The 12,743-nt window shown below is 41.9% G+C and overlaps 1 protein-coding gene across 4 annotated transcripts; it reads left to right on the top strand.

Annotated features, from left to right (window-relative positions):
- Positions 1-5,864: 5,864 nt before the first annotated feature.
- LOC147431633 (uncharacterized) lies at positions 5,865-8,815 on the top strand. 4 transcript variants are annotated; one of them, XR_015185714.1, is made up of 3 exons: positions 5,865-6,089; positions 6,475-8,460; positions 8,559-8,815. XR_015185714.1 is itself a non-coding variant. In XM_086494154.1 (2 exons), the coding sequence occupies exon 2, from the start codon at positions 6,585-6,587 to the stop codon at positions 8,109-8,111; it is 1,527 nt and encodes a 508-aa protein (XP_086350280.1). In that variant the 5' UTR covers positions 5,865-6,089; positions 6,475-6,584; the 3' UTR covers positions 8,112-8,815. The 4 variants fall into 4 exon arrangements, 3 of the variants coding, with proteins under 3 accessions (XP_086350280.1, XP_086350282.1, XP_086350281.1); XM_086494154.1 differs by having other exon boundaries at positions 6,475-8,815; XM_086494156.1 differs by having other exon boundaries at positions 5,865-6,193; positions 6,475-8,815.
- Positions 8,816-12,743: the final 3,928 nt, after the last annotated feature.

The raw sequence follows: 12,743 nt of genomic DNA, 5'->3' as shown, positions 1-12,743 counted from the left end.
TTGTGGGAACACTACCCAAGCTTGAGGTGCTTTGTCATGCTTACTGACTAAGGTGCTTGAGGGTAAGGTGTTCAAAAAGTCAAATCCCATCCCTACAAGAGAGGGGGCGAGCCCTAAAGCTAGGGGATGAGAGAGAACACACACACCGTCACACAAGGCAAGCTTGGTACAAAGAAATCAAATAGGACACTTGTCAAGCTCCTCCTCATGCTGCCCTCATGGTATGACTAAAGCCTATTGGTTGGCCTCCCAAGGGGTCCAATGATAATTTAGTTAATTTAATTAATTGTTTTTTCATTTATCAAGTCCTCTCTCTCAAAGGGGAAAGGGGGGCACTTGTCCCAAGACTACCCTTGTTGCTTGTTATGCATCTGCATGTGATTGGCGAGGCTTGCAGGGGTTCAATGAACTTCAAGCGTGAGCTACAAGAGGGGGTCGACCAAAGCAAGAAGGGGGGATGCTTGGGGGGTATGCTCTCCCACACACTCTCACACACACTCTCATTATGTGAAGTGCAAAGTGCAAGAGCTCCATCTCCTTCTCCAAGCTAGTAGAGAAGTTGAGAGCCTACACCAACACTCTTGGTTATGGAATGCAAATCCAACCAAGAGCCATGCTTCAATGCTTAAGCTTGTCATCTTCTCCATCTTCATTACTATGCTATTATGTATGCTAGCAAGAATAGTGATGATTAGTGAGGAACTATTTCTTTCTCCTATGGAATGTTTCTTCTTCCTCTTCCCTACCCTCATTCCCCGCTAGCTCTCTCCACCTTCGAAGTTGTTTGAGGCTTTGGGACTGAGGCTTGGGATAGTTAATGCTTTTTACAAAGTTTATGTTATGCTTGTGATGCATGATCACCTAGGTCACAAGGAACACAAAGATTGTATTGTACCAAGTCTCTCTTGAAGGGAGAATCTATAATACAAATGCCTATTGGAGGGGGGGGGCGGCTCCACATAAATCCAGTCTTCAATTGTTGTCATGTTCTCTAAACTCTCTCTCTCTCTTGCAAATGTATTGTTCATGCCAAGTTAATCAAGTACTATGTTTATGTTGCTACCATCAATTAAGTTCACCCTCTATGCTCTCAAAGTAATCTCACAAAAATGCTTTTTCTAAGTTTCCTAATTCCGCTACTCTCAAAGTTCATAGGCCATTTCTATTACATCCGGTCCTCAACTATTGTCAACTTCTCTAATTATCTCTCTTGGAAAGTATTGTTCATGCCAAGCTAATCAGGTATAATGAATATGTTGTTATCTATGATCAAGTCTTCTCTTTATGCTCTTACAGAATTCTCTAAAAAAGGATCATTATAGTTATTTTAATTATGCTACTTTCCATGTTACAAGTCCAATTCCTTTACACTTAGAAGTAAGAGTGTTGGATCAAAAATAGCCAAGCAATCCCACATATATACCCTAGCTATAGATATACCTTACTTGGAGGTAAGAGTATAATCTCATAACAACCAAGAGGTTTGTTGCACATCTCTTATCCATTTGGAATAAAAAACAAAGGCTTAGAACAATCAAGAGAACTCCCTACACCAAGCAAACCTTTGAAGTAAGAGAAAGTGATCAAACAACCAAAAGGGCAGTTACTACATTGTTGTTATGAAAACATTCCTAAGGGTTACCTCACTTTCTACCCTAATGCCCAAAGGTCTTAAAACTGACTATCCTAATCCATGACACCGTAAACATATATGATGTATTAACCTCTAACCCTAATACATGACACCCTTAGTCCATACTATTTTGAATCCATATGATGTATTGACCTCTAATCTTAACACATGACCCTAATGCTTTAATTAGGGTCATTATTACAAAAAGGCAAGGGATTGTCCATGCCACTGATCATATTTATAAAAGCTAAGCCTAATGCCTAACACTTTATGTACCAATGCACATATACACTAAAGATAGAAGAGCTATTGGTTTTCCAATGGCATCAACTATCTTTTGGTATAAAAAGGAGATGGAGCTATATAAAAGTTAAAAGCTCATCTATTGCATTATATGATAAGCCCAAAGGCCAAAGCTAGTGTTTCCTATATTCAAACTACATTGAAGCAACCAAATAATGATTAAAAAAATAAAATTAATGACTTTTTTAAAGCTAAGCTCTATACCTTTCATTGCTTAGATTAACCTCAAAGTTTAGGGAAGGTGAGAGATGCTTAACCCACATAAATATAGGGCTTTTTATACTTTCTTGTATCAATTGATATGTAAGAACATGTACAATTTTTCTAAAAACAATGAGATGTCATCGTATAACACATTCGAATAATAGGGTTCAATGTATTATACGACCATTATTCATGTTTGAAAATTTTGCGAATAATGTATCATGCAACCTAGCTTGCAAGGAAGTTTTTGGTTCATAAACCATCCAAGAGACCTTCTAGAGTCCAAATACATCAACTCTAGAGAAAGTTATATAGCCCTAGAGGACCCCAAAATCGTTTTGGGCTCCTCTATTTGTGGGGTAGGGTCTGTTGAGATACATCAGAGAGATAGTATGCAAATCAAAGATTACAATAACAAGTTCAGTTCACAAAATCATCGAGATGATCTCTTGGGGGCAAAATAACCATATTGAACAAACAGGGATTCAAACGATAACCTAACACTAATTTTTAATTAATGCTAACATCCCATTGACACTAACCACTAACCACAAGGTTCATGATCTTGAAAAATTGTTAGAGCCAAGTTCATACCTCGTTCAGACATAACAGGGAACAATGTCGAAGATTGATAAAGAGCTTTGATTGTCCAAGAAGTAACTCTCTTTATATTTATGGTCAAAATCACAGATCATAACCACAATATGGGTAATAATCACTATATAGCGTCATTCAAACAACAATCTAAGGACCCTTCTATCTTTTGTAGAGCTAGGAGTGTCAAGACTCAAGGAGAAGGGTTTTCCACCTCCAACAAGAGGGATCTCATCAAAATGATGATGTATAAGAAATGACAAAGAGAAAAATAGATTGGAAGAATGCCAAAAATTGACCAAGAGAAACCCTTAATGAAGTGAAATTTGACCAAACCCACTGTAAAATTATTTGTTGTTGTTGGCCCTCCCGGCAAATCAAAGGGGAGTTTACCACAATGACCTTTGCTCATTAATTGTGCAAGTGCATGAATGTAAAAATTATGTATATGCAAAGCCTTGATTGGTTCTACCATGAATGCATCTATAACCAAGATGTCATGCAAGAGAAAGAATTGTTCCATGGATTTTGCATGAATGACTTTTTGGGCCAAATAGCAGGTTCTGAAGTTTATTAACTCTTGTTTTGATGGAAATCCTCTCTTCTTATGGGTTCTAGATTTTTGTCTTTTCTCTCCATATGGATATGTGTTTAGGTTCAAATACCTATCTTGGTTCAAGTGTAGGGATGTGTGGCTTATGCTTGGTACCTTTTTGCGATGACATTATATTTTTCACACCCTTTTCTTTTCTATCATGAGGAAAACAAGCAATCTTTTTAATCTTTGATGAGAAACATTTTCTTTAAATTTGTTTCACCTAGTTGATTGTGCCAAATATGTAGCAGGGATTGGTGCCATCAGGATTTGGATAATGTCTACTAGAACCATAGATATAGCAACCCATGTCCTATTTAACAAAATGAGTTACAACGTGACACAGATTAACCTTTCTTGATTTAACTCCTACTTACATCCACAATACGGAGGTAACTCCACGGGTTTTTAGAATTTGTATATGCCAATTGATGTTGTATTTTTGCATTTTCTTTTTCCTTACCATCTTTAATGGTTTGGTAGGTAGGGATGGTTGTTGCTTGGGAAGTTCCATATGGAGCTTGGTTTTGGGGATCCAAAGGTGATTGTACTTCATTTAAGTAGCACCTTGGGTATCGAAAAATGCATGGTTCTTTGCATGCATGTATGGTATGCCTTCTTCCTTAGTTTTTGTTTTATTGGATGAGAAGGGAGATGCTGTGCTAATGCATCACTAATATTGAGATATCAAGCTCATGGTACACCTACATGACTTCTCGCCTGTATTTATCACTTGCATGAGGCAGTAGACACGAGGATCTTCACTAGGGTAGTACAACTAGGCTTCATTGACCCGGACTGTGTATCGAGAGTGATGGCCAGTTATCATGCCTCACTCACGAGGTGTTTCACATTGTCCATTGTACATAGTTCTTATTATGTTGTATTTTTCACTTATGTTTTGTAGACCTTATCATCGTTTTTTAGTAGGAAAGAACAAGAAGTAGCTTTGTGCCTCCAACTCCTTTTGGCATTCTCTTGGTTGTGTGCATGTGTGCTTGGAAGAGCTCAAGCTCTCTCCTTCTCTATCTCTTTACAACTAGTTAGAGCAAAGGGTACCTCCATCTTGCCTTTTGATGTTTGTATTTGCAAAGAGGTGGTATTCCAATAAGGTATATTTCGTACTTTCTCAATCAAGGGGTGCCAAGTATGATGTTCTCACTATATTTGACATATGGATAATGGAAGTACAAAGGCTTCGTGTTTCTTCAAGTTCCATTCCTTTGTTACATGTATCCTTTGTAGCATTCCATTGGTTAGTGGCAAGTAATACCGGCAGTCACTAATCCAATATACCATAACATCACTCTCTAAGGTCGACATTTTATTGCCCTACTTGGTGAGATGTCATTTATAAAAAATGGTCAATTTCCTTGCTTCTTTACCTTTGGGACGTGTTGTTTCAATGAGTAGACTAGCACTAAGTCGTCTTTTTTTTTGTCTCTTTGGTTATTTGCGTTTGCTTTTGTGCATAGATATAAAAAATAGATGTCGATTGTTGATCATCCAATTTCCCTAGTTCCTGTAGATGCCCTAATAACTCATGACCAATCCATCTCCCTATCCGTAGGGTTACTATCAAGAACTCCATGGTAAATATGGCATCCAAGAGTCTCTCTCTCTCTCTCTCTCTCTCTCTCTCTCTCTCTCTCTCTCTCTCACACACACACACACACACACACACACACACACACACACATTTGTTTTTGTGACGTTAAATATAGGCTAGGTTTAGAGGAAAGCTACTGGGTGAGGAAGGCTGCTCCACATTTCCAGGCCTACCGTTCTGCTATTAATGCCCCCCGCCCCCCTCGTCACTATATGGCACGGTTCTAGGCCAGAGGGGATCTAGGGCCCAAGTTTGAGGGCGTGAGGCAGCTTTAATCTCGGCCGTCGGATCACGCAGTGAACTGGGGGTGAACTAGGGGGTGAACTCGGGGCAAAAATGGCACCCCAAGTTCACTCCTAGTTCACCCCCCCCAGTTCACCCCTAGTTCACCTGCCTCACGGGGTGTGGGTCGAATCTGGAACGTCTCGATTGCCACACGAATGCTCTACCACCACGCTAACGCGCGTCGATGTCCATGTTGGCATGACACATGATCACACCCTAGTTTAGGCGCCCCTAGTTCACCCTCAGTTCACCCACCCCTAGCTTATCCGCCCCTAGTTCACCGTTAGTTCACCCTCAGTTCATCCCTAGTTCATCCCTAGTTCACTTTGTGATCCGACGGTGGAGATTAAAGCCGCCTCACGCCCCCAAATTTGGGCCCTAGATCCCCTCTGGCCTAGAATCGTGCCATATAGTGACGAGGCCCCGCCCCCCCGCCCCCCAAAAAAAAAGTCGCTAGCAAGGCTTCGAGCCCTCCTTCAATGATCGTGAGAGTCTACCACCACACGCTGAATATGTGTGAACAGAGTACCAGGCTCAACCTTAGACTTCAAATAGTAAATTACTCCTTCCTTACTAACACGTCTTGAGTTCAAGACTCTCTCTCTCTCTCGGGCCAAACCCCAAAATCACAGTACAAAAGACTGGACTCAGAGCCCTTTTCGACCTTTTTCTCTCCATCAATACGCTCACATCAAGCTCCTGACCTGCAGAAATGGTGCGCACTCCCACATCCACCTATTGTTTTCCTCTCGCCTCTCCTTTTGCAGAGATTGGTCACAAATTTTGCCTGGAGGTTCAAAGCCTACACAGATCAGCAAAGCAATCTGGAGATCCTGGCATAGTGTCTTCGCCCACCTGAAAAAAATGTGAGTGAAGGGCTCAGAGTTAACAAGGTGTGTGTGCGTGCGTGAGTGTGCGCACACACGGCTCTGTGCTCTGCCGCAAGACAAATGCAACTCGTAGACTCCTAGTGAGTGTGTGTGTGAATGTGTAGGAAGGTAAAGCTCCGTTCGCAAATTGCAGTCTAAATGTGTGTGTGTGAGAGAGAGAAGGCAACGCTTGGTTTACAAGTCTTACTTTCATCTGCTTGGTGAGTGAGTGAATGTGCATATTGATCAATGTGGCTACAACGCATCCTCGTTTTTCAATGCCTGTAGTAGAGCTTGGCCTTGTGAACTTGGTGTATATGCATCTGTCTAGGGCGGACAACGCACGCAAATTTGTTGATGTTAAGCTTTGTGCTGCCTTCAGGTCTTAGAGTGAAGATGGATCATCATGCCATACAATTCTGTACATTCAAGGCCTAATCAAGAAGGGGCCCAAGTGCAAGAAGCACAAGAGCCTGCTAAGCGTTGGACAGAATGGCACATTGCAGCTCTACTCTTTTGCATACTCCACCGTCTTTTGCAACACAACAAAGTGCCCACGTTGAGAATCCACAGGACCTCCTACCTCCTCGGAAGAGGCTTCTTGTAGGCCTCAAGCAAGCCGCAGCTGCTCATCCATCCTCTTCCTCGACGCCTCCTCCTCCGGCAGAGTCTCTACAAATAGAGGTGCATGTGGATACAACACACACTTCTCGTGCTCCTCCTTTCAGCTTACTATTGCACAGCCCTACCCAGAGTTGCTCCTCTTGTGGAGGTGGTGGTGTTCTTCTGCATCGTGTACCATCTCTTGCAGGCAGTAGCAGCTATCATTGCAGCTCTTGTGTGCTGGCAATTAACAAGAGCATGTACTGTGTGTTGTGCTATCAGGTCATTGAGGAGGGCTCATACTCATCATTGTCGCCATCATCGGGGCTCCTCACATGCTGCAGGTGCCAGCGTCTCACTCATCTCAACTGTGCTCTCAAGCTATGGTCGCCCTCTCTTGAGGGCGCGGGCCTCACCCTCTGCAGAGATTGTTATACAAGAAACAATGGGCAATTCAGAGAATCCCTGGTCAGAAATCAGATCAAGATTGGAAGTGGGTGGAGATTTAAAGAAGCTATTGTTTCTGCTGGTAAGGTTAAACTTCCTTTAGTGGACATGCAAGAGCTAGTTGCTGCACGAATTGTGGCTATTATGGCAAAGAAGGCGGCTATGGGGGCTAGGCAGAAAGCAGAAATCCTGGCCAAAGCTGCAGCATGTGCAGCTATGACTGCTAAGGCTGCCCTTGACAATGTATATAAATTTAGCCAAAGAGAATCAGCCGTCAGTTGTAATTATGATGTTGCTGACGTAAGCACAGCTCATAAAGATGATGGCACTGCTGCTGCTCCCAAGACTCCTAAGAGCTTGAAAAGGAGAGCTCTTTCTGCAATTGTTGCATCAGAAATGCTTTCAAAGAAAGATGGTGCCATGGCAAATCACATGGTTACAACTGAGTATCCAGAGGGCAAACGTATACGAACAAGTTTGGATTCTGAATCTGCAGAAGCTAAACAATCATCTTGCGCTCTTGCGGTAGAGGAACCTAGCCGTTGTGCAACACAGAGAGCCAGATTAGCTGCCAAACGAAGGAAGACCTTGACTGCGCTCGGGTTGCAAAAGCCTATGCACACCTCTAAAGTAGGAGTTCAAAAAAGATCCAGTTTAGCCAGCAGAAAATCAAAAAAGGCCAGTTTTTTGAGTAAGGGCAAGCTAGGGGCCATTGTGTCCCATGTCCTTGCATCAAACAGGTTATCGAAGAGCACATTGAAATCGCATTCTTGTAAGTTGAGGAATTTGGGGCCACATTGTACTATCTTGGATGATGCTGTTGGAAAAGGGGTCCAGAAGAAAAGGCAGAGCATGGGTGTGATGACCTTGGGAACTGATCATTTATTGGATGAGTCTTTGCCCATCTTGAGAGGGGCCATTGCTAGTACAGATGCTCTGAGATCATCTCGTCGTGGTGAAGGTATCTAATTGTGAATTACCTTATGGCTATCCAAATGTGTGCCCTTTTGGCATTTGATCAATCCATAACTCAAGGGTTCAAAATCATCGAAACCTTGTGTTATGATGCTCATCACGCTGTTGGTTTGATGATGATACAAGAGCGACTCCATCGCTTGCAAATGCCTGACGATACCAGTGACTACGAGAAAGGTGAGGGAACTCTAGAAAATCATTCAAAAGCCAGGCAGAAATCATCACATGCCCCAGGATAACTACCACAAGAGTTGGAGCAAGGCAATAAGGATTTGGTTCTGAACTGATAATGCTTCAGGAGGAGAGTATTAAAGGACCGGGTCTCTGGAACATGACATTTTTTGTAGGTGGAAGCTCGTAAGAACAAATGCAAGATGTTGAAGTCTCTTTCTAAGCATTCTTTTGAAGAGCGTATATTAAGCTGTTGTGTTTTGTGAAAAGGATTACAAGTTGAAAGCTGGGCACTCAATGGGGAGTGTGTTCTTGACACATAAGGATGGAGGCCAGTCATTCAGAAAAAACAGAATGGTGTAAGGTACTCAGGTTTATGCAAGAACAAGCTGGCTATATGAAGGTGTATATCATTTGGTTTTATTGCCTATTGTCACAACATTGCTAGTTGTTGTACCCACACAAGGGATGCATTAATCTTGTACTTGGATTTGCAAGGGCTAGAGTTATTAGAAATTCTTCACTCATATGATTTTGGAATTAGCGTTTTGTTCTCTTTTGATCAGCATCACTGACCAACAGGTGACGCTTTGGCTATCTTGATTGGCGTACTTATTAGCAACTTCCAGAAGTGGCAATCAGCAAATGTGTGATTCTAGTTATCATCTACCAGAATGTCTTGTGCCTTTTCACAAGTTGTGCATCCTCGTGTGAAGTCCTTAAATCGCCTTTGAAGGAAAAAACCAGAAGATGATCCTCTTTTGCACTTTTATAACCCCTAGTCCAAGTCCCTCTTGCCATCCCTTGCATCTTTGCATGTATCATTGGCCTCCTCTCCGGTCGGTGCTGCAACACCACCATCTCCATTGCCCACACCTCTCCATTCATTGGATCAACTTACATTATTCTCTTCATCAATACCTGCATCATCTCCACCATTGCTCAAGCCACACAACCCATCTCCAACACTCACAAACCCCACAATGGAGACACCCCCTCACCCACCCTTACCCATGAGTATTTTACAAAATTGGAGCCCAGTGGTGTCATAATAACTAATATCTAATTCTCCTAAATGATTTTCTCATGTTAAATTGATCATTTAATATGGAGAAGGACCAGTGTGTCATAATAACTAATATCTAATTCTCGTAAATGATTTTCTCATGTTAAATTGATCATTTAATACGGGGAAGTACCAGAGGAGAAAAAGCTAGAATATTGGTAAGGTTGGCAGAGAGGTCTCAATAGGGATCCAAAGGAGAGAAAATAGGGATCCAAAGAGGGACCATCTGCAAAAGAGCAATGTGCACGAATGGTGTTTCAAAGACCTTAGGGTTTAGCCCATTAAGACTTCCAAAAGCTTAGGTTCCAAAATTAAATGAAATGCTCAATGGTCAAGCCTTCGGGAAATTTGGACGCTTGGGGGAAGGCTCAAAAGTCTTCGCACATCCCTATCAAGGAGGGGACGAGCCATTTTTGTAGGGGATGAGAGAAACACACACACACACGTTCAAGGCTTCCCATTACACAAAGGGTATAGTACACATGTCAGGTTTCTAACCCAATTGTCCCCAAGGTGCATTCAAATCCTATTGGATGGCCATGGAGGTAGACCAATGAGAATTAGGTTAGAGTAAATTTAGTTTAATCTATTTAAAAACACTTGATAAAAGAACCAATAGAAATTAAGCTCTCCAGAAGACAATTGGACAGTCTACCAAGGGGTCCAATAAGCATTCAACAACCCAATGGCTTGCTTGATTCTTATTGGCCAAAAGATTAAGAGGTCCAACGAGAGTTTAATTGAATTATTTAAATACCTAAAGCTCTCACAAAAGGGGAAAGGGGGACACACATGTCACAACACTAGCAATTATGCTTCTAATTTCCTATTTTTCTATTGGCTAAGCTTGGCATGAGTCAATGAAGGGCCAGCAAGAGGGGTCGATCGAGAGAGAGAGAGAGAGAGAGAGAGAGGGGGGGGGGGGGGGGGGGGGGGGGGTGTGATTTTTGCAAGGCATTATCACACACAGTCACACAAACTCATTTGTGAAGTAAAGAAGACTATCTCCTTCTCAAGCTTTAATGGAAAGCTCATCATCTACTCGAAGCTTGTGAGAAGGGAGGCCTACACCAACAACTCTTGGCTTTGTGATGCAAATCCAACCAAGACCCAAGCTCCAATGCATGCTCATCTCCTCTACCATGCTATTTACTAAGCTATGCTAAGCTATTAAGAGTGATTATGTGAGGAGAAATACTTCTTTCTCATAAGAATACTTCGTTTTCCTCTCGATCTACTCTCATACCTCGCTACCTCTTACCATCTTTGAAGGTGTGTGAGGTCTTGGGTCTGAGACCGTGAGGTAATTGATGTTGTGTTTTCAAGTGTAAGCTTGGTGCTTGAAACTTTCATCTTCATTGCACCAGCAAGTTATTGAAGGAACACAAAGTATTGTAATGTAAAATGTCTCCCTTCATGGGGGAAATCTATAATACAAAGCCTTTTGGGGGGGGGATCGGGCTCCATGTAAATCCGGTCCTCAACTGTTGTCAATAGCTTAATTTCTCTCTCTTTTTGAAGTATTGTTCATGCCTATCTAACTAGGTGTTATGCTTTTGCTGCGCTCTCCATCCAGACACTCTTGCTATGCTCATTAGGAATCTATCCTTAATGAAATGCTCACTATGGTTATTTTTCGCTATACACAAGTTATTAAACCATTAAATGTTACATTGGTATTAGAGCTATTGGTTTCTCTTTTCTTGCTCAAGAAGAGAGGTCCTCAAGCTAACTATAAATGGTTGGTATTATTAATTACAATTGAGTAAGTAGAATAGGGATTTTTCAGCCTTGCAGTGTGCTTGCTTCGTGCAGATAACGGGTAATTACTGTTGAGAGCTATAGTCTTAATAGTGGAGTCCTACGGGGCTTGCCTACGGCTTAACCACTTTTGAGCTATTAGAAGCTTGACAGGAGCCGGTGTTATTTTGGTGGTGAAAGACCCTCTATTCTATTCCTTGCAATTAATGATATTCGAGCCACGGATACATGAGCTTGAGTGCGTTTCTAAAGGTTAAGTGGATTAGCAACTAGGGCTTGAAATGCCAAAGTACACTTAAAAATTTTACAGCTAAAATTCGTTAGAATGGCTGACAATAGTAAAGAGAGTGAAATTAATGTTGATAGCTTTGATTTTGCTAATGAACAGGCTAATGATGCCCCTATGCTTGTCAATTACTTTGTTACTAGGCTTCAATAAGCCATGGACAATCCATCCCTCCAAGGTGAAGTACAACGGCAACTACGTACTCATGGGATTCTCCAAACTCCCTACCAAGAAGAGAGATTACCTAGGAAGCCTCCTTGTGAGACTTCTCCTAAATGATTTTCTCATGTTAAACTGATTATTTAATATGGGGAAGTACCAGGGGAGAAAAAGCTAGAATATTGGTAAGGCTGGTAGACCGTCGGTCTCAGTTGGGATCCAAAGGAGGGAAAATAGGGATCCAAAGAGGGACCATCTGTAAAAGAGCAATGTGCATGTATGGTGCTTCAAAGACCTTACGGTTTAGCCCATTAAGACTTCCAAAAAGCTTAGGTTCCAAAATTAAATGAAATGCTCAATGGTCAAGCCTTAGGGAAATTTGGATGCTTGTGGGAAGACTCAAAAGTCTTCCCACATCTCTATCAAGGAGGGGGCAAGCCATTTTTGTAGGGAATGAGAGAGAAACAAACACACACTCAAGGCTTCACTTTACAAAAAGGGCATAGTGGACACATGTCAGGTTCCTAACCCAGTTGCCCCCAAGGTGCATTCAAATCCTATTGGATGGCCATAGAGGTGGACCAATGAGAATTAGGCTAGAGTAAATTTAGTTTAATTCATTTAAAAACACTCGATAAAAGAACCGATAGAAATTAAGCTCTCTAGAAGACTATTGGACAGTCTACCAAGGGGTCCAATGAGCATTTAACAGCCCAATGGCTTGCCTGATTCCTATTGGCCAAAACACTAAGAGGTCCAATGAGAGTTTAATTGAATTATTTAAATACCTAAAGCTCTCACAAAAGGGGAAAGGGGGACACATGTCACAAGGCTAGCAATTATGCTTCTAATTTTCCATTTTCCTATTGGCTAAGCTTGGCATGAGCCAATGAGGGGTCGACAGAGAGAGAGAGAGAGAGAGAGAGAGAGAGAGAGAGAGAGAGAGAGAGAGAGAGGGGGGGGGGGGGGTTGATTTTTGCAAGGCATTATCACACACAAACTCATCTGTGAAGTAAAGAAGACCATCTCCTTCTCAAGCTTTAATGAAAAGCTCATCATCTACTCCAAGCTTGTGCGAAGGGAGGCCTACACCAACAACTCTTGGCTTTGTGATGCAAATCCAACCAAGAGCCAAGCTCCAATGCATGCTTATCTCCTCTACCATGCTATTTACTAAGCTATG

This window comes from Adiantum capillus-veneris, chromosome 21 (assembly GCF_014529385.1).
Source record: "Adiantum capillus-veneris isolate H3 chromosome 21, ASM1452938v2, whole genome shotgun sequence".
Lineage (NCBI taxonomy): Eukaryota > Viridiplantae > Streptophyta > Polypodiopsida > Polypodiales > Pteridaceae > Adiantum > Adiantum capillus-veneris.
The sequence above is the reverse complement of the archived record's forward strand: the minus strand, read 5'-3'. Positions and strand labels throughout refer to the sequence as shown.

Coding starts and splice junctions, on each gene's coding strand:
- LOC147431633 (XM_086494154.1), top strand. CDS start 6,585: ATGGCACATTGCAGCTCTACTCTTTTGCATACTCCACCGTCTTTTGCA.